The sequence below is a fragment of the Euprymna scolopes genome, chromosome 17 (assembly GCF_053919585.1).
Source record: "Euprymna scolopes isolate OS-2025 chromosome 17, ASM5391958v1, whole genome shotgun sequence".
Taxonomy (NCBI): Eukaryota; Metazoa; Mollusca; class Cephalopoda; order Sepiida; family Sepiolidae; genus Euprymna; species Euprymna scolopes.
The window spans coordinates 80467205-80494254 of record NC_136498.1 but is presented as its reverse complement, the minus strand read 5'-3'; the positions used below and the strand labels follow the sequence as shown (position 1 = coordinate 80494254).

General features: G+C 33.8%; 1 protein-coding gene across 2 annotated transcripts; it reads right to left on the bottom strand.

The window, feature by feature from the left end:
• Nucleotides 1-261: 261 nt before the first annotated feature.
• LOC145296832 (uncharacterized) lies at nucleotides 262-26992 on the bottom strand. Of its 2 annotated transcripts, XM_080142943.1 has the most exons (5): nucleotides 26749-26992; nucleotides 17466-17551; nucleotides 14289-14482; nucleotides 4084-4173; nucleotides 262-1341 (listed from the first exon to the last, which is right to left on the bottom strand). In XM_080142943.1, the coding sequence occupies exons 3-5, from the start codon at nucleotides 14461-14463 to the stop codon at nucleotides 710-712; spliced, it is 897 nt and encodes a 298-aa protein (XP_079999069.1). In that variant the 5' UTR covers nucleotides 14464-14482; nucleotides 17466-17551; nucleotides 26749-26992; the 3' UTR covers nucleotides 262-709. The 2 variants fall into 2 exon arrangements, with proteins under 2 accessions (XP_079999069.1, XP_079999068.1); XM_080142942.1 differs by lacking the exon at nucleotides 17466-17551 and having other exon boundaries at nucleotides 26749-26868.
• Nucleotides 26993-27050: the final 58 nt, after the last annotated feature.

Here is a 27050-nt window from a genome sequence, read left to right as displayed (position 1 = left end):
TACAATCTCTTTCATTTTTATACACATATACAACATCTCACTCACATCACATACCATATATGTCCTTTTACAACTTTGGCTTTCAGAGGAGTTTTCTCTTTCAGTTTTCATCTCAGTCTCTAAAATATTCTCATTCATTAAAGTGGAAAATGGCACCAGTCTCACTATAGATCCCAGGAAGATGACTGTCCTATCAAACACTCCACTCTTCTTAGCGGAAGATGGTTTTAATAAGAAAATAAATAAACAAAAATAACAACGCAATATTGAAACCTTTATGCAAAAATATAACCTCTGATGAAACAAACATGAAATGAAAAAAAAAAAATGTAATAAAAAAAATGTGTAGAATACATTTCTACTGTTGAAAGGAAAGAAATTAAAAGTGTTATTCTTAAAGAAAAATCAATGAATCTTATCTTATGTTAGAGGCACAGAGATGAGCTTTCTTCTTTGCATTTCCTGGTTAATGAGAAAGAGACTAATGATATCTGTAGACTTTATCTGGAATATATTTTTGTATAGCTTCTACCATACTTGTTGGCCACATTCATTTCTATCCTTTTTTTCTTGTGGATTCTACAACCTTTATATGTTTTAGTTCAAAACTGGGAAAACATTGTTTTAGTCCACTTCTACCAATCAACATATTAGCATGCATTACTGAACATGAAAATGGTTATAAAGTTTTTAAAAAGAAAAAGATCATTCAAAGTAATTTTCCAAACAAAGTTCCTAAACCAATCAAAACAAATGTGACACCAAATTCTTCTTTATAGTTGTTCACAGATAAAACACTGTCAGCATTTTTGTGCAATTTTACAATTTCTCTTGCACAAATTATAACATGCAAAATATCAGGTACCATCAATGCTATATTGCGTACATTTTGAAAGTTTGTGCCATGGCCATAGATGACATGCATAATAAACTGATCAACGCTGCTGACAAGAATATGAATCATACTGATGATGATGATGCCCAGCATTTTCCAATGGGACATTTCATTACGTGAGTTACACATATTCAACACAATTCCGGTAGCCAAAAGTTCTGTTAGCAGGAAGTATATGTGATGATTAAAATATACATAAAAGTCCTCATTATAATAGTTGAATATTGACCACCATGAATAGTAATGTGGGTAAATATTGATCACATACAGAGCAAACATATTCCAGCGAATGTGAATCTGCGGCCAAAATTGATGGTACAGATACTTAATACTTTCATATGTTAGTAGAATAAAGAAAAGCGTGGCAATCCAAATTTTGAATGTTTGCCATGTACTATTAAAGTATATATGCTTATATAAGACAACTCCTGGATTCTCATAAGAACCTGAAAAAGAAAAGCAAAATCAATTTTTATATGCTCAGTTACTGCAAAAAAGATACAGGTAAAAATGAATAAATACCTCCATATTATTTTAAAGGTAAAAGAAAGGAAATGTCATGAATTCCAAAATAAATTAGTTTCTCTAAAATCCAGTCTACATATTATCTATTACAGAATGATGGGCAAAATTTAAATGACGAATTGAAATCCAAAAATTCTAAAACATATATAATTGTTAAATTCTTACACATATATAATGATTATATTTTCATACATATATAATTATAAAATTCTCAAACAAATATAATTATTAAATTTCCACACATACTTAATTGTTAAATCCTAAAACATATATAATTATTAAATTTTCACGCATAGAATTGTTAAATTCTCGCACATATATAATTGTTAAATTCTCGAACACATATATAATTAATAAATTCTCGCACATATATAATTGTTAAATTCTCGCACATATATAATTGTTAAATTCTCGCACATATATAATTGTTAAATTCTCACACATATAATTGTTAAATTCTCACACATATAATTGTTAAATTCTCACACATATAATTGTTAAATTCTTAAGCATATATAATTGTAAATAATTGTTAAATTTTCACACATACATAATTGTTAAATTCACACACATACATAATTATTAAATTCTCAAACATACATAATTAATAAAATCTCAAACATACATAATTATTAAATTTTCACACACATAATTGTTATATTCTCAAACAAATATAATTATTAAATTCTCAAAAATACATAATTATTAAATTTATATGCATACATAATTGTTAAATTCTCAAGCATACATAATTATTAAATTCTCAAGCATACATAATTATTAAATTTTCACACACACATAATTATTAAATTCTCAAACATACATAATTATCAAATTTTCACAAATACATAATTGTCAAATTCTCAAACAGACATAATTGTTAAATTTTCAAACAGACATAATTGTTAAATTTTCAAACAGACATAATTGTTAAATTTTCAAACAGACATAATTGTTAAATTTTCAAACAGACATAGTTGTTAAATTTTCAAACAGACATAGTTGTTAAATTTTCAAACATACATAATTGTAAAATCCTCAAACATACAAAATTGTTAAATACTCAAACAAACATAATTGTTAAATTCTCACACATATAGAATTGTTAAATTCTCAAATATATATAATTGTTAAATTCTCGCAAATATATAATTTTTAAATTCCCACACATATAGAATTGTTAAATTCTCGCACATATATAGTTGTTAAATTCTCGCATATATATAATTGTTAAATTCTCGCATATAAAAATTGTTAAATTCTTGCACATATATAATTGTTAAATTCTCACATGTATATAATTATCAAATTTTAACATGTATATAATTATCAAATTTTAACATGTATATAATTATCAAATTTTAACATGTATATAATTATCAAATTTTAACATGTATAATATTCAATTTTTCACATATATATAATTGTTAAATTCTTAAACATAAATAATTGTTAAATTTTCAAACATACATAATTGTTAAATTCCCAAACATACATAACTGTAAAATTTTTTAAACAGACATAATTGTTAAATTCTTAAACATAAATGTTAAATTTTCACACATACATAATTATTAAATTCTCAAACATACACAATTATTAAATTCTCAAACATACATAATTATTAAATTCTCAAACAGTCATAATTATTCAATTTTCACACATACATAATTGTTAAATTCTCAAACAGACATAATTATTAAATTTTCAAACGTACATAATTGTAAAATCCTCAAACATACATAGCTGTTAAAATTTTAAACATACATAGCTGTTAAAATTTCAAACATATATAAGTGTTAAATTTCTAAACATAAATGTTAGATTTTCACACATACATAATTGTTAAATTCTCAACCATACATAATTGTTAAATTCTCAACCACACATAATTGTTAAATTCTCAACCATGCATAATTGTTAAATTCTCAACCATGCATAATTGTTAAATTCTCAAACATACATAATTATTAAATTCTTAAACAGATATAATTGTTAAATTTTTAAACAGACATAATTCTTAAATTTTCAAGCAGACATAATAGTTAAATTCTCAAACATATATAATTGTTAAATTCTCAAACATAATTGTTAAATTCTCAAACATAATTGCTAAATTTTCAAACATAATTTTTAAATTTTCAAACATAATTGTTAAATTCTCAAACATAATTATTAAATTCTCAAACATAATTATTAAATTCTCAAACATAATTGTTAAATTCTCAAACATAATTGTTAAATTCTCAAACATAATTGTTAAATTCTCAAACATAATTGTTAAATTCTCAAACATAATTGTTAAATTCTCAAACATAATTGTTAAATTCTCAAAGATAATTGTTAAATTCTCAAAGATAATTGTTAAATTCTCAAAGATAATTGTTAAATTCTCAAACATACACAATTGTCAAATTTTCAAACATACATTATTTTTAAATATGGACTTGTAGCAGATACCCCAAAGTAAAATTTTGTTTAGATTTATTAAAATCTAAAATCTTTTAGCATGTAGATTAGAAAAACAACAACAGAAAACAAATAGCATAGTTAAAATCAAAGAAAACTTGAATTCAAGTACAGCTAGTCAATTATAAAGTTACTAATGCTCATTTGAAAGAAATTGGTATCACTAAAGAAATAAAATATTTTCAGAATCTTACCCCGAAAAACTGTATCAAAACAAGAACAAGAACATCCACTACGGTCCACTTCAGCTTTATCTGGTACCCATATTAATTTATATATGATGGCTAGAATATGCAAAACAGAATGAAACAATGTAATATGTGCATAAGCAATTGAAATACAAATTAACAACAACAACAATTACAAATATATTTTTGCAGTTAAAACTGCAAAATGAAATAAATTTTCTAAAATTTAAATAAGCATTTTATTAGTAAATGAATAAAATTAAGGTCAGTGTAATGTTAAAAATTGTCAAATCCTCAAAAATCTTTTACAGCAATACCTTTCATATGAATGGAAGAAATGCATTAAAAGAATATGAGAATTTTTAATCTGATTAACTGACAGATTAAATTATCATACTTTCACAAATGAAAAGAATAATTTTTGCCTTGAAAACCTAAAAATATTTTATGCATTTATTTTTTATTTATACAAAAGTTTTTATAATTGTTTCCAAAAATATTTTTGTTGCAACACGTTCATTTTTTTAATGTTTTTCCTGAAATCGTTTTGGCAAGGAATCAAACTGAAAGTTACTCAGACCAAATTTATTAACTTTTTTATTTTATTTTAGTGAAAAAATAAAATGTTTCTCTCTTTTATGTACTAGTAAGATTACCTGGTGTTGCCTGGAAGCATGGCTAAAAAAGAATGTGTTTAAAAAATGTGTAACAGCTATTAATCACTCCTCTTTCTGGCAACTGATTTAATATATTAGAAAGAAAGCAAAAGAAAATTTGATTGATTGTTTGACCTGTTTTTGAAACAATTACTAGTAAGAATGAAAAATAAAAAGTAATTTCTTTTCTACCATTTTTCCCATGCATTAATTTAGCCCCTGGTGACCAAATGAAATATTACAGTAGTTTTGTTTTACATAGATTCGGATCACCCTGAATCTGGTATTAACATATGTGTGTAATTTCACACAGGCAGAATTATGAATTTCCTTCATAGAATAGAAAGCACATGGATGTAGATGTAGAGTGTAGATACATCTTAATGCAAATGACAATTATTTTTAGAGTGTTTCTAATTTTATTTATGTTAGAACTCTAATTCTACTGGGTGAATTAAGTTAAAAAAATTCTTTAGTTTTAAGACTTATAATGACTAAAATTATTTTAATTGTAATTCTTTTTCTATAAATACAAAAATAAAGTAAAAACTACATAAAAAATAATGAATTTTTATTTTATATAATTTTAAATTATTATATACTAGCATTTCAGCCTGGCGTTGCCCGTGGTTTGGAGGTGTGTGTTGAGCACAAAAAAAAAAGTGGTAGTAGGAAGGCAGGCTCGAACCCGTACCACAAAGGAGGAAAAGAACCGGCAAAAAAACATGACGTCTTTGCTATTACGACCACCGCCAAACCGGAAGTGACGTAGGTTAGACAATCGAAAAAAGGGGATGACTTGCGAAAATATTGGCGAAAAAAGCGACCCCCTCCTTGTTGAAAAGTGCCCAGTTGAGGGTGAAGATTGCAGATGGGGTCGCAATCAAAATTCAACACACTACAACAACAACATCAAAAGAAATTCACACCACAAGGTTGAAAGCGACAACAGCCGCGATGTTTGTTTCAAGTGTGAGTGTAAATACCACTGGGTTTGCGACTGTTCGCATGATGAAATGGACAACACCAAAAAAGGAAGCCACTTGCTCGTTTCCAACATCGTCCTCACGAACGAGCATGAAGATTATGGCGGCACCAGCACGTTTTTTGGAGAAACGCTCAGCTCCACTGTCTTGGATAGTATTGGATCTGGCACAGTTTGTGGAAGAATATGGTTTGAGTGTTTTTTAGAAACCCTGCCAGAAAAACAAAAAATAAAAGTTCGAGGTGGAGGGAAAAGCTACAAATTTGGTGATGGGAACACAATTAAATCCACTCACACAGCAACTTTACCGTGTGTCATTGAAGTCAGTATTATCACTGATGTGGTGGACATCGAAATACCGCTTTTACTGAGCAAAAAGTCAATGAAAAGAGCCAGCACAAGCCTCAATTTCGAGAACGACAGTGTCACCATGTTTGGAAAAAAAAATCCCACTGCAATGTACTTCTTCAGGCCACTACCACATTCCCATAACAAGACCTCTACCAGACCGAGGTAAGTTCAAACATATTTTGTTTACCAAAGAAATTTCTAACAAAAATAGGCAAGAAAAAATAAAAATCGCCACCAAACTTTATAGATAATTTAGTCATTCTAGTGGTAAAAAGCTATGTGACTTAGTCAGGAGCACCGGAATAAAAGATAAGCAATTCATTAAGATACTTCAGGAAATTCCCAATTCTTGTGAAAGTTGCATGAGATACAAAAGGGTTGAACCCAGACCTGTCGAGGTTTTCACTGGGAACATATTTTAATGAGAGCACTGCCATGGACATAAAAGAAATTAATGGTAACAAAATATTGCACCTTATTGATCATGGTGCCAGGTACAGTGTTGCAGCTAAAATTCCGGGTAAAGAGAGCTCCGATATTATTAGTACTATTTTAAAAAATTGGATTACTTATTTTGGTACTCCTGAATTTATTCTCACTGACAATGGCAGAGAATTCAACAACCAGGTGTTTAGGGACATGGCACAAAATATGAATATTGTCGTTCGTACCACTGCTGCTGAAAGCCCATGGAGTAATGGGCTAAATGAAAGGCACAATTGGATTTTAGGGGAAATGGTGAAGAAAACCCTAGAAGAAACAAATTGCAGTTTCGAGGTGGCTCTCGCGTGGGCAGTAAGTGCCAAAAATACACTTCAAAGTGTCCATGGATATAGTCGCAACCAACTCGTTTTTGGCAGAAATCCCAACCCACCTGGTTTTCTTAATGACAAACTCCCTGCATTAGAAGGTGTCTCTACCAGTGAAATTGTTGCAAATAACCTTAACGCTGCCAGGAAACACTTCATAGCGAGTAAATCTTCAGAAAAGCTTAGACGAGCACTCTGCCACCAAGTTAGAACAGGTATCACTCAATCCTATAAAAATGGAGATGCTGTTCTCTACAAAAGGAACTTGTGTGATAGGTGGCTCAGGCCTGAGACAGTTATAGGGTGGGAGAACAAACAGGTGCTTGTCAAGCATGGCGGCACCTATGTTAGAGTACATCCATCTCGTTTAGCTTTTTACCCTGAAACATACCAGAATCATAATGAAGGTAACAATGAGAAATTGAGCACCCTACAAGAGTCTGAAGGATCCCCAAGAGTGTCAAACTTCAAAGAGAATATTTTAGAAGAAGATTTAGAAATAGCAGATAACACTGAACAACGCCCTACTCTGGAGACTCAAGACATAACCAATAAATGTGACACCACCACCAGGAAAGTCAAACTTCCCAAACCTGGACAAATCATCAAATACAAGCTTGCCAATGACACAGAATAAGACTGGAAGAAGTTAAATGTCATAAGTAGAGTAGGCAAAGCCACTGGTAAAAATAAACATTTGATGAATGTAGTTATGGAACAGGGTGAACTTTTCTGGTTGGACTTTGAACATGGAGTTTCTGATTGGCAAACCGATGAGACTGAAGAAAATGAAGAGACCAGGATTCCTGCACTGAGGAAGAAGTAATGATCACCTCTGCCAATGATAGCCTGGAACTAGAGGAAGCTAAACAAAAGAAACTTCAGAACTGGGTTAAAAATTAAGTCTATGTTCAAGTACCGGATCAAGGCGAACTAAAAATCTCCACCAGATGGATTTACACAAGCAAAAATTCCAATAGCCAACAAACATTCAAGGCCGGACTTGTTGCCCGAGGCTTTCAGGATAAAGATGCTGAGAATCTAAGAAATGATTCTCCTACATACTCCATGGATATCAAAACAGCATTTCTGCAAAGCAAGAAGTTGGACTGACTGGTTTATCTGAATCCTCCCAAAGAAGCTAATGTACCCCAAGGCTATATTTGGAAACTCTCGCAGAAATACCTGGATTAGAACCTAGGCGCAGAGCAAACCCTCTCAGTGCTGACGGACCCAGTAGATCTTCCCAGATCATCCGTCTAGGAGAAGGAAAACTCTGAAACTAAACCAAAGGGGAGGGAGGCCTCTTCAGTCTTGGATGACAACCATCCTAGAGCTGGTGACTCAAACAAATTTACCGGTTTGCAAACCTAAACTGCTTAAGGAGTAGATAGGTTCTGTCTATCGCCCGGCTTCCATACTCCTTCTTTGCCTATTAGTCAAGCACAGAGACACTATCTCAGTGATTCGATAGAAACACCCAGCGGTAGATCTTGTTTCTTGGCTAGGGCAACGAACGCCGTTTTCCTAATTCCCGGCACACCCCACCCCTAAAACTGGACATTTGAGAGTGCTTGAGTACAATATGTGCCTGAGCAATTAGATTGGGTTGACCTTCTTCTAATGGGTTGAGGGTACCGGATTGACAGTTCCTGGCTGCTGTTCCCGACTAGTAGTACAGGAGCCCTAGCTCTTTGGTAGCGCTTAGAGCGGCTGCTCCATCAACAGTTGAATAATATTGGGTTGTTTGTAGTGCCATGACGCACATGGAAAGGGACCCTGCACTCATCCCCGGTGGGCTTTCCTGAGGCCACAATCCTAATTGGAGAAAGGTCAGCTGATGGTCTACTTGTGATGCATGTATGATGCTCTGCATAACCTCTTGTTTAGCTTCCCCTTACCTAAACCGAAACTCTTTAAAAATATGACGACAGTACAATCTAAAAATAAGCTTAAACCAGGCTTAGGGACAAACAAATTCAACTTGCCTCCTCCCTTGAGGCTTGCATTCACAAATATCCGTGGGCTTAGAACTAATTTAGCTGATGTTGAAGCATTTCTCTTAACAAATACCCCGGATATCTTAGCACTAAGTGAGACTAACCTACACTCCTCCATCCCCATCCCCTCTAACCACTTTAACATGCCTGGATATCTCCCACTCTGCCGTAAGGACTGTGACAGACACATGCACGGACTTGGAGTTTACATTCGTAATACCCTCCCCCTGACTAGAGAAACAAACCTAGAAACAGATGATCAAGACTTTATGTGCTTTAGACTAAACATGCAACACAATATTAGCTACTTTTACTTTCTCTACCGCTCTCCCTCGACTCAGGACTGCACCAGAATAAACAAAGTCTCTGACAGCATTAACACGGCACTATCCCTCGACACTAGCGCACAAATACATGTATTTGGTGACTTTAATGTCCACCACAAAAACTGGCTTGGATTCTCTACTTACACAGATGCAGCGGGCAGCACAACTCATAGCTTCACTATATCTCACTCCCTATCACAAATTGTTACGTTTCCAACCCGTTTCCCTAACCAGGAAGAACAACATGCATCACTTCTAGATCTGTTTTTGACCACAGTTCCCGATGACTGCATAACGAAGCCCACTCGGGAACGCTGATCATGCAGTGATAATGGTTGAAATCGCCCTAAACTCTAGACGCAAAACTGAAGAGCCAGTGCTCAAAATAACGAGATATTATAAAAAGGCTGACTGAGAAGCCATCAGGGAACAAATCAGAGATGCCACATGGAGAAATATTTTTTCTCTCCCTGCTGAACAGTGTGCAAACGAGACCACTGACTGGTTCAACACTGCAATCAAAGCGCATGTTCCCATGCGGAAATTTTATAGTAAGCCCCACTCTCCCCAATGGTTTACGTCGACTTGTGCAACTGCCATTGCTCAAATGTAGCATGCATACCGCAGATTTAGCCGACATAAGTCCAGTTCAAACAGACTGAAGTATATAGAAGCTAGAAGTAACGTTAAGAAAGAAATAGCGACAGCTAAGAGAGAATTTACGGAAACCACTAAAAAACGCATCGAAGCACAAAAACTAGGAACTCGTGACTTCTGGAAAATCTACAACAGTGTAGTAAATAATGGGCAATCAATAATTCCCCCACTAACCAACAATCACGAGGTTGTCTCCTCAGCAACCGACAAGGCTAACATGCTTGCCAGTCGGTTTGCCTCAAACACCACACTGGACCCTTCCAACCACCCCCTACCTGACTTTCCCCTGCGGACAGACGCCACGCTAGATGATCTGAAAATCACCCCTGCTCAGGTGCGTGCCATCATAAAAAACCTTGACACTTCAAAAGCATGTGGACCTGATCTCATCCCAGCTGTGCTATTAAAAAAGTGCTCAGCCGAAGTAGCTCCAGTTCTCTCCAAACTCTATAACAAGTGCCTTAATGAAGCTTGCTTTCCGGGCTGTTGGAAAACTGCTTCTGTTGTACCAGTATTCAAGAATTCTGGCGAAAGGACTGACCCATCAAATTATCGCCCCATTAGCCTCCTCCCACTTTTTGCCAAAATATTTGAGACCTTTATTAACCATGCTCTAGTCCATCACCTTACAGATGCTAAACTCCTGACTGACCAACAATATGGATTTAGACAAGCCCGTTCCACAGCAGACATCCTAACTGTAATCTTTGAACGTATATACCATTCACTGGACAAAGCGGGAGAGGGCAGAGCGGTAGCTCTAGATATATCTAAGGCTTTTGACAGGGTATGGCATGAGGGTCGCCTCAGGAAAATTAGATCATACGGTATCACTGGTAGAATACTTAACATAATTAAATCCTTCTTAGATAAGAGAAAAATCCAGGTTGTCCTCGACGGTCATACATCTAAACAATATGATATAAATGCAGGAGTGCCCCAGGATTCTATCCTTGGACCTCTATTGTTCCTGATATTCATAAATGACCTCCCCGACAAAATTGCCTCTGAGATGGGTATATATGCTGATGACACTACACTCTATGGCAGGCACGACAGGAAGACGAATGAACACATTTCTAAAGAAATGGCAGAAACACTAGAGGAAGACCTCCAATCTGTAGTGGAATGAGGACAAAAATGGTTGGTCACGTTCAATGCTGCCAAGACTAAACTAGTGTCATTCAATAATTACAAGAAACCTTCTCTACCACCTATAGCAATGGCCAGCGACTCTTTATCTGAGAGTACATCTTTCAAACTCCTTGGCCTAACGTTCACAGGAAACATGAGTTGGAAGAATTACATTGAAGGCATTGCCAGGGCCGCTGCAAGAAAGGTGGGCTCTCTCTACCGTGCTAGACAACTACTAACACCCGAAAGTATCCTGTACCTCTATAAGGCCACCATTCGCCGATGTATGGAGTATTGCTGTCACATTTGAGCTGGTGCATCTGCTACTAGTCTCTCGCTCCTAGACAAGGTTCAAAAGAGAGTCGCAAACCTGATAGGCCCTGAACTGGCATCTAAGCTTCAGCCTCTGTCCCATCGAAATGTTAGATTCCTCTGCCTTTTCTACAAGTATTTTAGTGGTGAATGCTCTGACGAACTGCACTCACTTGTGTCCCCACGACATGAGCACCCTCGACAAACCCGACAGGCTGCTAAATCTCACCCCCACACTGTAGAAATCCCTAGATGTAAAAGATCTTTCTACTCCAATAGTTTCTTCCCCAGAACCGCTAGACTTTGGAATTCCATTCCAGGTCCCTGCTTCCCCAACTGTATTGACGTGCAGAAGTTCAAGTGCAACGTGAACCGATATCTTGCTGCCCAAATCCCTACATAGTACCCCAGTAGTTGTTGCCCCTGATAGTAGCCCCCTACACCAAAGTGGCAATTTGCCTTGTTTGGGGTGAAAATGTAATTAAAAAAAAAAAAAAAAAAAAAAAAAAATCTCAAGATTGTTGCCTACAGTGATGCCTCATTCACCAACCTGACAGAAGGAAGATCTCAAGGTGGTTACATAATCTTTTTAGTTGGTAATAACCACAAATATACACCAATAACCTGGCAGTCCAAGCACATTAGAAGAGTGATCAAAAGCACACTGGCTGCTGAAACCCTAGCCATGGTTGACATGTCGGAGGCCTGTCTTTTTTATAGTATTAGAAATACTACAATTAAAGGATGAACCCGAAAATATAAAAATAATCTGCAAAACTGACAATTCCTGTCTCTTTGACTCCATGCATTCATCCACCCAAATACTAGATAAAAAGCTTTGTATTGAGATGGCTATTTTGAGAGAAATGCTGGAAAGAAAAGAAATAGCAGAGTTTTTAGGGAATTTGTGTCTGCTACAAGTTCTCTTGGATATCTACCAATAGACAGGTAGCTGACTGCTTAACCAAGAAGGGAGTCCTTTCATTTAAGATACTTGAGTTTGTATCTGAACCCAAAGAAACTGATATTTAAAAATAAATCTTTTTTCTTTCTTTTTCAGTGGTCATCTAAAAGCCAAGAAAAAGAGGGAAGTATTGTTAACTTTACCCAGTTGCGTCCCTTGAACACTCTCTACAACAGAGAGTTAACTTCCCTACCGGAAACGGTGTAAAAAGAACTTTTTAAATACATATGCACGTGTTAAATAAATGCTCTTCGACCCTACTCCAGTTGTCCGTGTTTATTTGCTTTTACAGTTTATACCCAAAATTGGCGGAGGAGTTTGGTAGAGTTCTCAAAGGTCAAATCGTTGAACATTGACCCCTTAGCAGTAAAAATTTCTGGCTGAAAATGGATTACAAAGATTTTCCCAAATCTCAGTACCCTGTATATCAAATTTCGAGTCTGTAGACTGAAAATTGACAGAGTTATTGCATAGGGAAATGTACACAGACAGACCCACAGACACATAGACAGACACATAAACAGACAGACATGTTTACTTTCATAGATATATAGATTTACAAGAACTGAAAAGCGTAACTTTAACATTTCTTTTAACCCATTCAAATTTATATGAATTTTAGAAATATTTTGTATACATTTTTTTTTTCTTTTTTACATAGACGTCACCACTTATCAAGGCCGATAGGCCATTCAAGGATAAGGATTAAAGAGTGTAGAGTAGTCAAAAGGACAATATAGTAATCGATAGTAATGGAAGTTCGGTAAATTTGTTAACTTAAGTGGAACGGCTCATCAGAAACTTGTTCACGTTGGACTTGAAGACAACCATATTATAGAAAGCTGGAAAGCAGGAAAACGGAAGACAATTCCACAGGCGTGCAGTTCTAAGGAAGAAGCTTTCATCATGGAATCTATGTTTAGGTTTAGGTACAGATAAAGAGTGGGGAAAATTATTGATAATGTTTTCAGCTAGTCTAGTGTTTCTTGTGAAAGTTTGGCGAGGGGGGACCATAGATTGAAGCTCAGTCAAACACTTTCCATGAAAATAACGATAAAGCAGAGACAAACTCGCAACATCTCTTCTGTGAGACAGAGGTTGCAGCGAAGAGAAAAGGATATCTCCCACCAGGCCCCGAAGTCTATTTTGAACTCTATCAAGGCAGGACAAGTCTTTTCTAGCAGCTCCTGCCCATATGTGGCAACAGTACTCCATCCTTGAACGTATCTGGCTCTTATATAGATAGAGAATTGCATCAGCAGTGAGATATCTACTGGATCGATAGAAGGATCCGACCATTTTCCCAGCGGCCTTGGCAACAGATTTGATGTACGTATTCCATTTAAGATCAGGAGTAAAGGTCAAGCCCAGAAGCTTGTCAAAACTTGAGGCCTCCCCAAGACGAGAGCCATTCATTTCAATTGATGCCAGATGGGGATCAGAACGTTGATGATGTAAAGATAGAAGCTTGGTTTTAGATGCATTAAAAGTAACCAGCCACTCCTTTCCCCATTGTACAACGTGATCAAGATCAGAGGAGAGAGAATCGGAGAGAACTTGGTCGTTTACTGTCTTAGATGTGCTACCATAGATGGTAGTGTCATCAGCAAAAATGTCTACGAATGATGTAAGGATGTGATTTGGAAGATCATTAATGTAGATCAGGAAAAGAGTTGGGCCCAGGATCGACCCCTGAGGGACTCCAGCATTTATACTGTGAACTTCTGATTTTTGCCCATCAACTACTACTCTTATCAACCTATCAGAGAGAAATGATTTAATAATTGAGAAGACATTTCCAGCAATACCATAGCTGGAGATCTTGTGAAGTAAACCTTTATGCCATACCCTATCAAAGGCCTTTGATATGTCAAGAGCAATTGCCCTAGAAAGGTTGCCTCTGTCGAGAGATTCGCTAATCCTATGAGATATAACTGTAAGCACATCTGCTGTAGATCTAGCAGAACGGAAACCATATTGTGTGTCACTAAGAAGGTTATTCAAATGACATACTTACCAATATGTACAAATGGAAGCAAAGACATGAAGAAAATTGAAATGATAAACAATGAAAAGTTATGTTTGATTCTTTTAAAACCAGGAATTCCATGGTAATGTAGATCTGTGAGTCGTGTTTCTATATAATTTTGTAAACGGTTGTTTCCCGCATGAGTCCTGTGAGCTTTATACATTTTGTGTCGAACTGATAACCTGCAATTATATCATATATCATTTTAGAGGAGAAAAGCATCATAATCATAATAATAATAATTATATTTTAATAATAATGAGAAAACATCATAATCATAATTATATTTTAATAATAATGAGAAAATATCATAATCATAATAATAATTGGTTTTATATGAGTTTTACATGCTTTTAGAAAGTGACTTCTAAATTAACCTATCTTTGTAATTGGGTATAACATGGTACAGCTCAATTGAGGTCTGGACGCACAAAATGGAAACAATACTTCCGCTTTTCTTCAAAGCTGTTAACTTAATATATCTTGGCAAAATATTAATATATTTTGCGTTAATATATTTATGTTTTAAAATATATTTATTTACAGAAACATGCAAAAAGACAATGAATGTGTCACTAAATATTGTTTTGAATTCTTAAACTTTTTATCGATTTTTATTTATTTTTGGCAAACTATTTAGATATTTTGAAAATATATTTATTTACAAAAAGAAAAAAATTAATGTATCACATTTTTACAGTTTTAACAGTTACAAAATTGTGAATATGTAAGATAAAAATAGTTTAACAGTTGTACAAATAATCTTATTAGAATTCAAAACAATATTTCACATTTTTATAAATAAATATATTTTCAAAATATCTAGATAAATGTAACAAACACTTTTTCAAAACGCTTTTTAAGCTGGAACACACTGTGACACATTCATTTTTTTTGCTTTCTATAGTTCTGTAAATAAATATATTTTTTTAAATATATCTAAACAGTTTACCAAAATTTATAACTTAAATAAACATAGTTATTTTTAAAATATATATGGTAAAAAAATAAGTAATAAGAAGTAAGTAAGCAGTTTTGGAGAAAAGTGGAGGTATTGTTTCCATTTTGTGCTTCCATACCTCAATTGATCTATGTGAGCGCCCTCTAGCAACGTGTTTGAAAGTTAAGCTACCATTTTATACCCCATTACCCCTATCTCTGGTCAGATCTTTATCTTTCTTGCTCTTAAATCTTTCCTTATTATTTTCTCTCATCTTTTCCTTGTTCTTTCCCTGTCAACTGGCCTTGATACATCAACTGTTCTAGATCTACTAATCCAAAAATGTTCACCATGAATTGCATGGAGAGAAATGATATGAGTAGGATTTAATGAATATGTAATATGACTTTCAAAAACAGGCTTGCTCTGATGATCTCAGAGGAAGATTAACTTTGGACAGCATAGGGAGATGTGTGCAGATGCTTCAATGATATAATTACATTGAAAGAATCTGCAAGAGGTCTTGGGTGTAGAACAGTTGCAGCAGCAGGTTCAATTGGCAGGGGAAAGTGAAGGAAAACATGGGAAGAATTGATAAAGATGAACTCGAGAGAAATAAATAAAAACCTGGTCAGAGTTTAAAAGTCAATTTTTAAAAGTTATCCAACACATGCCAGCATTAAACTGATGATGATGAAGAAGGATAATTAGAATAAAATATTTTTCATTTGACATTTGGAAACATTAAGAATTATAAAAGTAGTCTTTATTGTTAACTTATTGTACATACTCAGTATTACTTGGGGATGTTTTCATTTTCATTTCGTATTTCAACTGTTTTTAAATTCAAAACTGACTAAATGTTACCTGCATTTTTATGTTTAACCCTTTTATTTTGTATCAAAAAACAAAAAAGGAAATAATTAAGTAATCATATCAAATCATTCAGAAAAATTGGAAAAAAATACCCATACCTCTCAGACCCAGTTGTTAATATAAAAACTAGACAATACTGAAAAATTTTAGCTTATAAATCCAAACAATTTCTAAAATATTGCATTTTAAATGTTTCATATGCTATGAAAGATTGCAAAATCACATTAGAAAATTATATTTTTTTGCATAAGATAAATTCTAGACTAGCGAAAACATTAAAAATTCATACAAGCAGTCTTTTGCACAAGGAAAAAAAAACTGAAAACATCTTAAAATTAACTTTTTGAGTTATATGTGTTTATCTCAATTTGCATGTGAAACTACCAAGCCTTAAAAATGTATGAGGCACAATGGGAAAATGAAAAATTTCTGTTTCTTTTATGTTCTACACAATTTTAACCTTTTCTCGTCCAAAAATGAAGTTTTGTTCTTCTATTAGCTCACAATTTAACTTGAAAAAAAGGACATTTTTTCATGTTGAGATGTGCCATAACTGTTTCTACTGGAAGATAAGTAAACCCAAATCTATCACAAATTTATTTTTTATTTTGCTGCAGTAAATTTAATGGACAGAAAATTAGAAGTTATTCATATGATACATCATAAGCATGTTTTCAAAGCATCTGATCAACAGCTTTTCAGGAATTAAGTTTTGCAAACGCAGCAATTGTTTTATAAGCTTCATCACAGATTCTTTTGGTCCTTCCAGTGATTGTAGTAGGTGTCTATATAGCACATGTTATTTAAAAGGACATAGCCGTTATCACTAAATTCTGGCCAGTTAAAGTTATCTTCCATAGTCCTTAGGGATGTATGAATTGGACACCTACATATGGGAGATAAGATGATGGTGCAACGTTATTAATATCAACTAGAGTTGAATTTTTTCATGTCCACAAACGAGTCATCCTCACCGCACAGTTTGTGTCCAATTTGTGATGTTGATTGGAGAACGAAATGATGACTGCTTCTTGTACCGGTTAACATTCCATCTTCTTCAAATCTCTTCTACATTTTTCTCATCTCACCCGTGCCAAAGAAGATAACTGATTTAATTTTTTCTTAGAATATTTCAAACACCACATGATAGTCCAGAATTTGGTTGTGGCATGGTCTCTGCAAACTCCATTTTGTAGCATGGCATTTCACTGAATCATCAATTTTATTACACAGTGAATTCATTTGATAAGTAGCAAAGAAAATCTAATCTGCTTCGATGAAAAAATCCTACTGTGAAAATAAATTAAGTTTTTGTACTGCCCACTACAACTATGAAAAATGTAATTGACCTTTATGTTATAGGGCGTCTACTTCAAATATTCCACCAGTAGTGTCTGCATCTTGTGAACAAAACTGGCATTGTATGCGTTGTCATCTGAAATAAAACAAATGGAATAATGTTGGAGGTTTTCACAGCATCTTTGTAGTAGATGATTAGAGGATGCTTTGTAAAATACTCTTTGTTCAGATATTGGTAGTTTTTTTGCAAAGTCTCCTAGTACCAAAACCATGTACACACTGAAATTCCTTCATCAATTTCACACATTTTGCTTGGGCTTTTGACAGGTATGAATGCCAAGTAAAGTTGTTGATGCTATTGATGAGGAATGCCTTGTATCATTCGGATGTCGCTGTAAGTGTAGCCAGTGCAAAATAATCTCTTGTTTGTTACTGACAATAATAGAATTCAGAGTTCATGTCGAGATGATGACTGAACTCATCACCAAAAAATTTGTTCATAGCAACACTTCCTGGACATGAAACACAGTGATACATGAAACACAGTGATACATGATGCACAATTTCTTGATTAGGTCTTTGTATGTATACTTCCAATCAAATGCATCAACCAGCAATACTGCATTCTGATGAGTGTTACGAACAATGTGTGTTTTAACATATAAAATATATGACACAAGTGGTAAAAAAAATAAGGACAAGTGGAACATGTGTTAACAAATGCAATTAATTTTTACTAGTTACCCATGTTATATTAGTAACTAGCCTAAATGTCCGGCATTGCCTGGGTGTTTGGAGGTGTGTGTTGAGTAAAAAAAAAAAAAAAAAATGGCAGGCTCGAACCCGTGATGCAAAGGTGGAAAAGAAAGTGAAAAAAAATCTGACATCTTACTACTACTCCATGATGCGACTGAAAGTTCGGAACATTAAAATTAGGCAAAGTCAATCCAATTGATACACTGACTTGCAAAAATGGCTTGCAAAAACTCGACCCCTCCTTGTAGAAAGGGTGAAGGAATTAATGTTTTTGGCCAATTTTTCAATATTTGTCGTCCGATACATTGTGAAAATATGTCGCCTCTGTCAAAAGTTTTGGGCAGACATACATACATACATACATACATACATTTAAACAGACAGGTGAGATGTCAACAGGACATGAAAGGCATGTTAAAAGCAGATTTAAAATACACGAATGTGTGAACAACAAAAGAAAAACATGGGTGTCAATTAAGGAAATACATTGATGCTAAATGTATGAGCTGTTAAAGGAACAGAGAATAATGTGCTCATGTACAGAATTTAAATGTACTTTTATGAATTTCAAATGCAGTGATTCACCACTAGAATTTATGACTAAAATTTCTTTGGGGTTAAAACTCCTGCTAAAAATCAAAAGTTTGAACAGAACACCCATGCAGTTTAAAGTTCATGCCAATAAGATTAGTCACATTTTGAATTTACAATCTTACGGGAACAGCATTCAATTTTAGCGCCTCCATCATTAGAGACAATTATCTCCAAGAGAGATAACTCTGCTGCCATTAATTTTATTAAGCTTACTAGAATTTTTAAAGTGGGCTGATTTAAATTAAAGTGATTTAGAGCATCGATTTAAATCAATTTTTCAAAAACGTTATTTAAAAAAAACTATCACCAAATTCAAAGTAGATTTTTGAAATCTATGTGTCAAAGTTTCATGAACTTAATTATGTCTTATTGTTACAGAGTAAATAGCTTTTCAAATCCTCATATCTTATATATTTGCTTATAAAGTGAAGAAATAATTTTTACATTAAAAAATTAATAACTAGTGGGACCCGTGGCAATTCCACAGTGGCAGTAGAAATAATTGTCAATTCTGTTTCAATAATAATTATTTCTAATTAAAGATATTTTTATAGAATTAAAAGATATTTAACTTACTCTGAGTCTGTTATTTCAAAAATTAAATAAATAAATAAACCATGACAATTTAATTCTTTTTTAAACAATAACAGTTCTTTGTCTTCTTACTATAAAAATAATTGTCAACTAAAGATATTTTTCATTTTTATTTTTTACTTTACTTTTACTTTACTCCAAAGAAGGCACATTGCCATTGAGATGTAAGGAGCTTCTATGAATTAGGGGGACATATTCATAGGGGCATGTGTTCAGCAAGACGTTTGCTCACATTACATTTGAATTTTTGCAAGTCGGTACAGTCTGGACAAGGAGCAGGAGTAGAATTCCAAAGATTAGTAGTTTGAGATGAGAAGCCATCAGGGTAGTAAGTCTTCCAACATCTGGGGATCTCTACAATGAAGGAGTAAGATATAGTTGATTATTGAGTTGGTTGGGGATATCAAGGGCACACCAGTATAAAAAGTTCATCAGAGCACATTTTATTGAAGTACTTGTAAAACAAGCACAGGGATGCAATACTGTGGTGATGGGACAGGGATTGGAGCTTGGTAGACAATGTGAGACCTATTAGAATAGAGACATTTTTTGGGGCTACTGTTTAAAATGAAGATATTAGATGTTAGTGCCACCATCCCAGGTGTGATAACAATACTTCATTTATGGGTGAATAGTGGTTTTGTAGATAAATAGAATACTGGTAGGTGTGAGAAATTTTCTAGTATGGTAGAGGAAATCCACCTTTAAATATTCATTGATCAATAAAATGAATGTAATTTTTGGAATGCACTTATTTAAAATTGTACTGTTTTAGTTGACAGAATAACATAGTTTGATTTTGGAACAATTCATTTTAAATAGGTAAAGCACAATTCTTTTTACTTTAGCGGCATTAGATTAATTATCAATTAATATTTTTGCTGATTGGACAATTTCATTTTCTTTTAAATGTGTGAAAGGTGATAACATGCATACCAACATGAAATACTTATATTATACAGATTGTTAAAAGCTCAATAAATATTTTGCACAAAACCTGTTAGTATTGCACACATCTTGAAAGTAACCAGAACAAATTATATGAGGTGGTCTTCATGCATGCTAAAATGCAATTTTCTAAGAAAACAAATCTTATCTGGCCTGACCTACATAACATTTTCTAGTAAAATAACGGTTCCATTGTCTGTTGTAGCCATTTCTTTCTTTTAATCTCCAAAACTTTCTTGCTCTAGTAAGCACATCTGTCAGATTCTTGTTTAATAGCACCAATATAAACAGAGTTTGAATTCAAATTCCAAAAATGCACGCTCCCTCCCAAACATTACCCCAAAACTACCCTAGACAGCTAAACTATCCTTTTTGTCCTTTCCTCTTGCTAAATTCATCACTTATGCCATTCCTCCTTAGTACAAATTGGTTGAGATTTCAACAGGATGTCATTCATGACTTTAATACCAAAGCCCAACTGATGCGACTTAATGTAAAATATCTAATATATAAAGTAAAATCATTTTTCCCCTGTGCCATTGAGGGGTATAGCTTCAGAAGCTACATAAAACATGTTTTGCTATCCTTTTTTGCTCTAACTTGCTCCATGTCACATGCAAAAAAAGAAAAAAATTTTCAATCATCTTTATTTATTTTAAATTTACTCTTGTTCAAATTTTTTTCTTTGTTTAGACATTCTTAGCAGAAGTTGGAAGTATTTTCACTCTCTATTTGGCTTCTACTGTGGCTCTCATCATCACTGCCACAAAAAAAAATCATTGGATAAACTTTCACCTTGAACAGCCTCACACCCAGTAGCTGATTGGATGACATTTTTACATTCATTCACTGTAAAAATATAATAATGACATCCAATTTTATTTCTGAATTTTTGAGAGGAGAATTGATAATTCTGGAGGTTGGAGGTTCAATCCACAGTATGGACGATACTAAGAATACAAGTATGAACTATTTAAAACTTCTATCTAGTCATGGTTATAAAAGTGCTCCGCTTGATATTCTGTACAGATTTGTGAGATTAACAGTAATATTTTTTAGTTCGACAAGATACATTTAAAGGTCAGAGATTACATTAGTCAAAATGTTGTGAGAATAGAACTCAAGATGAGAACAGTGTTTTGAATAATCCAAGACATCTGATTTACAATAATACTGAGACCGCTTAAAATATTGTGTATGTGTAATACTCAAGGTTTTAGTATAATGAATGCATAAGACAGAGAGAAACAAAAAAAGATATAGATATTCAGTTTTTGGTTTGGTTTAGTTGTTTTATTTTATAGCATATCAACCATTTTTAGTTATTTAATGCCAAATTTTGGAAAAATTTTTATACTTAAAGTTCTTTTTAAATATTTATTCGTGATGTTTGGTTTGGTTGTTTTGTTTTATAGCTTATCAAGCTTTTTGAGTTATTTAATGCTAAATTCTGTAATTTTTAAAAAATTTTTATGCTTCAAGTTTTTTTATATCTTCAAATATTTTTTCATTGTGTTTGGCTTGCCTTTTTTATATAGGAAACTTGTTGTCTTTGTAGAATATGATTGAGTCTTGCAAAGGAGAAGAAAAAAATATTAATATTAATGTTTGGTGCACTTTACGTCAAAAAGTCAGTATCTTCAGACAGCCTGATGGTTTTCAGTTTTATCATCTAAGCAATAAAACCAAATGTCATAACAGTCAACAGAAGGAATAAAAACCTGCCAAATCATAGATTTTGCCATCCCAGCAGTTCAGTATAATGCAGATAGTGAGAGATTAAAAGAAAAATGTTTTTCCTATTTCTATTCTGATTCAGGGTTAAGACAGATGAGAAAGTTCAGTATTCTACATGGTAGGCTAAAATCTGATTTTTAAATCGATTTAAACAAGAATAAAATTGAAATTTAATTTTAACTTAAACTTCATTAGAAAACACATGATCTTCCACTAACCCTAAATATGGGTGGTAATATGAATAAATAAATAAATAAATAATAATAAAACTCCTCTAAGCAATGAAACCAAATATCATAATAGTCAACAGAAGGAATAAAAACCTGCCAAATCATAGATTTTGCCATCCCAGCAGTTCAAAGAGACAGAAAACGAAGTACATGGAACTTGTCAGAAAACTGAACATGAAGAAAGTCGAAAAAAATGTCAATAGTTGTAAAAAACTAAAAACAGTCTTCAAAAATCTGGAAAAAAACGACTGAGATAAATTGGAATCAAACGAAAGAATGAAACTAAGGCAGTGATGAAAACAAATGAAACCTTAAGGAAAATCTTTGAATGCAGAAACATTAACCAGTTGCATGGAAATCGCAATAAAAATAAAACAAAAACATAGAAAGAACACTACCACATGAATCCAAGGAAACTGAAACTGCAAACAATTTTGTAAACTTCCCTCCCTCTTCTCCAAATAAAACAACAACATTATGATGGCATCAACCTCACCATATGCGACACAAAATGGTCAGGGAGAATAGAAAGACCAAAGAGGGTTGGTTGGTTGGTTGTTTTTGTTTTACGGCATATCAATCTTTTTCAGGTTATTTAATGCCGAATCTAGTTATTTTGAGGAACGATTTTTAATAGAGTATATTTGTTTTTTAAGTCGGATTCTATTTAACCCATAGTTGGGACCCTAACAGGTACTACCACTCCGGGTCAGAGTGGACCTGGGAACAATGGCAATTAAAGGGTGGCTCCACACTCCACAAGGTCCGCAAGGTGGGACCTCACCATCGGATATAGTTTAAGGTCATATCCAGGACCGTACCAAAGAGGGAGAGCACTAACAAGAAATCTACTGGAATGGTGCAGAGAGAGTATTAGGACCTTGGGGAGAACTCCACAGAAGTCTTATCGTTATGACAGCAAGAAATCAATGACAAACAGCTATTGTGATAATCATTTGCAAAAGAAGTGGAATGTACTGGAAATCTGGAGAGACTTGTTATCACTCGGACTCTTGAGAACACCAGCGATTATTGTCAGTGAGCAATCACCGATGATGATAAGGGGAGGGGGGAGGCTATGATTCGGTTTATCTATTTGATTTTTATTTGTTGTTAAGTGCTTGGAGAGGGTTAGCTTGCGGCCGTACGCAAGCACACACATGCGTACATGCACACACATATACTTAAAGAAACGCTCATCTGTACACATACATCTCCGCCTAGGCATGTAAACACTGCTGTCCACATACGTATGTAGGAGCATGCAGCTGTGTATATGTCGATGTATGTGTTCACGAATATAAGTATCTGTATGTGCGCGTGTGCTTGCATATAGGCGTGGGGATGCAAGTATGTCTGAATCAATATATGCATGTAGGCCCATGTATACGCCTGCATGGGTATATGGGTGTCGCTGTGCGGGTGTCTGTATATGTGCACATCCATGCTTACGCGCACATACTCAATTCAACACCTTAAGGAAAATTTGGGATCAGCAGGAGCAGCGCGGGTGTATATGCATGCATGTACGCATACGTGCATGTGTTTACATGCTTAGGCGGAGATGTATGTGTACAGATGAGCGTCTCTTTAAGTATATGTGTGTGTGTGTGTGTGTGTGTGTGTGTGTGTGTATGCATGCGTGTGCTCGCGCGTACGGCCGAAAGCTAACCCTCTCCAAGCACTTAACAACAAATAAAAATCGAATAGATAAACCGAATCATAGCCCCCCCCCTCCCCACCTAAGTGAACACCCAACAGGTCAAGACATACTTATCAAGAAATCATCTCACCAACGAGGCGCCAACAACCTAAACCTTAAGAGTCGAAATTTAAAGTAACCCCTCTCCTCCTACCCCCACATATCTCCCTCCCCCCTTCATGTATCTCTATGCCCTCAGCCACACCAGAGATGAACTTCCCAGAACCCCCACAACCACCTAATGTCCTTAAACTCCAAAACTAAAACATTACCGACATACCAAGCACCCCCCTCCTCCTTGTTCCCTTCCTCTTTTTCCGTTTTTCTCCCGTACCCCTCCCTGACACCATTCACCCTTTCATTCCACCATAAACGAACATTTCTGTAGAAGTCTGAGGAAGCTACATGACGGCCAAAAAACGGTCATGTAGCCGAAACAATAATGTAACTTAACAGAAAAATATGGTAATAAAAAATAAAACACATATTTGCTCTACAACAGTATTGAGCACTTTCTTCAGGTTTTTATTAATTACCATTTCTACTATATATATATATATATATATATATATATATATATATATATATATTTCAATCTTTATCTATTCTGGCGATGGTGTGTAACAATAAAAACACCGGTTCCTGGTCAGACACTTAATCAGCTTCAGGGCATTTTTTTTTTTTTTGTCAGCCAGTTTTATAAACTTTCTCTGTTGGGTTCTTAAAGGGTTCGCTTTTTGGCTTTCCTGTTTGGAAGTCAGCAGATTGAATACTGGTTGTAGAGTTTCTTTCAGATTCGGTTTGTCTTGAAGTGATTTTTCTTTCCTTTCCTTTTTTATTATTACTAGTGGGACCTGTGAAAATTCCACAGGGGACTCATTCATATGTTATATATTAATGTTGGCATTCTGTAGATGTTCAGCATAAATGGAGACGCTCTGATATTGTTGTAGCTCTTTTGTTAAAACTGCAAAAGTATTTATCTAAGCTAGCAGGGACACCTGACGTAGCTCAGTCATAAAGTACGCTTTAATATGATATTTTAATTCTTGCAGATTTTGTATATATTATTATAGAGTTAATATTTTATCGATTTTTATATATTATAAAGTTGCAATTTCAAAAATAAAAAATATATCCATATCACTTGGGTGCATCAGCTATAATCGAAACCAAGACCAAAACTTATGAAGAATTCTTGATAAAATTATTTATAAAGTAAAAAATTAGATTACTGGAGTGCCATCAGCTATAATCGAAACCGAAACTTATCAAAAATTCTTGTTCAAATTATTTATTACAAGAAATGGAAGTTCATAAAAATCAAAAGACAGTCACTCGGATGTAAGCGTGACAGCGTGACACACACAATAAATAACACACGCTATCCTATTAATATATAGATGATTAATTCCTTACGTCAAATGGCTTCATGTCTTGTCTGGAGCGACTTCCATAAAATAAAAAGCTTAATTTTGCCAAATTGGAGAAATGAGCATTTACACTGGTAAACTTTAAAAATGTAAGCATAATGACAAAGAAAATAAATGGGTAAATTGCTGGAACGCAGAGAAATTAATATTTTCCAAGAATTATTATTACTAATAACTAAGCATTTACATTATTAATCCTGAACACAAAAGCAGCACCAGTAAAAATAAAAATCTTTATAATCATAAATGGCTAAGTGAAATTTCAATCAAACAAAAGAGAAATGCATCCAGTGTATTTCAGTGTTCTTATACTACACTTTATCTTTCTGTACTCGATCAGTGAAGAAAAAAATCGTAGACTGAGGCATGAAACTGCTAAAACAAAAAGTGCATTTTCTATTCTGTTGGAGGTTACGACCTTGCCACTCGGACTTCGCGTTAGTGGTAAAAATTTTAATTAACTTCCCTAAAAAGTTAAAATGGGATTTCAATTTATAAAACAGATCTCACACTCTAAATTCTAAAATGATTGTTATTTTTCTTTTTTTTTTCGCCAAGTTTTTCAGAATGTTCGCATGTAATCGCCTATAAAAGATAGAACCCCATTTTTGCGGAGTGATATGAGGTAACTGAGTGTTCATTTACAAATTTATCGAAATTTTACCCTAAGACTTTTTATAACAATAAAAAATTAAACCGTTTAAGCAAGAGAAAACTTTCTTTTTATGGCGAAATGATTGTAAATTAGGGCTGAAAGTAACCCTACAGTGTAGGGTCCCTAGACCCTACACACATTAATGTTAATTCCATTTTAGTGTTATTCGTTTATTGTTGAGAAATGTGAAGATAACTTTTTTAAAAATTATCACTTCAATTTTTTTTTTCTTGGCGCGGTAAAAAAAAAAAAAATGATAGAAAAGGAAAATATCACACCTGTAATTTTAAAGTAAAAAAAAAAACAAAAAAAACAAACAGCGTCACTGTCAGCATTTGGAAACAATGGCGCGACATGTCCTACTTTACTTATTGTCAATATTTCTCAAAAGACGTCAAGTTTGATTTTTATGAACTTTTAATTTCTAAAAATGGCATTTCTATAAAAGGACTGATGTTGGAAAAATGTTATTGCTGTTGTGTTGACTTACTATATACGCAAAAACAAAAATAACAATAGGTGTGAAGCCAACTTTGTCGTAAATTAAGGGCGCGTCCATTCGTCCAATTTAAAATATTTAATATCTACATATATATTTTAATTTTAACGTTTTCTGTCGTTTAGAAAAGTAAAGGTTACCTAAACATATCTGGAGATTTAATACGAATGATTAAGCATACTTACGACACCTGTTTTTCTTTATCTATTTCTTTTTTTTTGTTGTTTACTTCCCGATTGAGCAACTCAGGTTTTCACCTCTAAAATGGTCTCCACCTCCCCCTCTTACAAAATAGAGAGTTAATATGAAGAATTATTCTTGCTAGCAAGAAGTTAAAATAAAATCGATACAAATAACTTTATTATAAATTTACTTTGTTTTTTGTTTTTTATTGCTAAAACTTGAACGATATTTTTTTTTTTTTTACACACGAAAACAGTGTTACTTGTTGCAAAAAGATTTTTTTGGCGTTTCTATGCTATTGGGA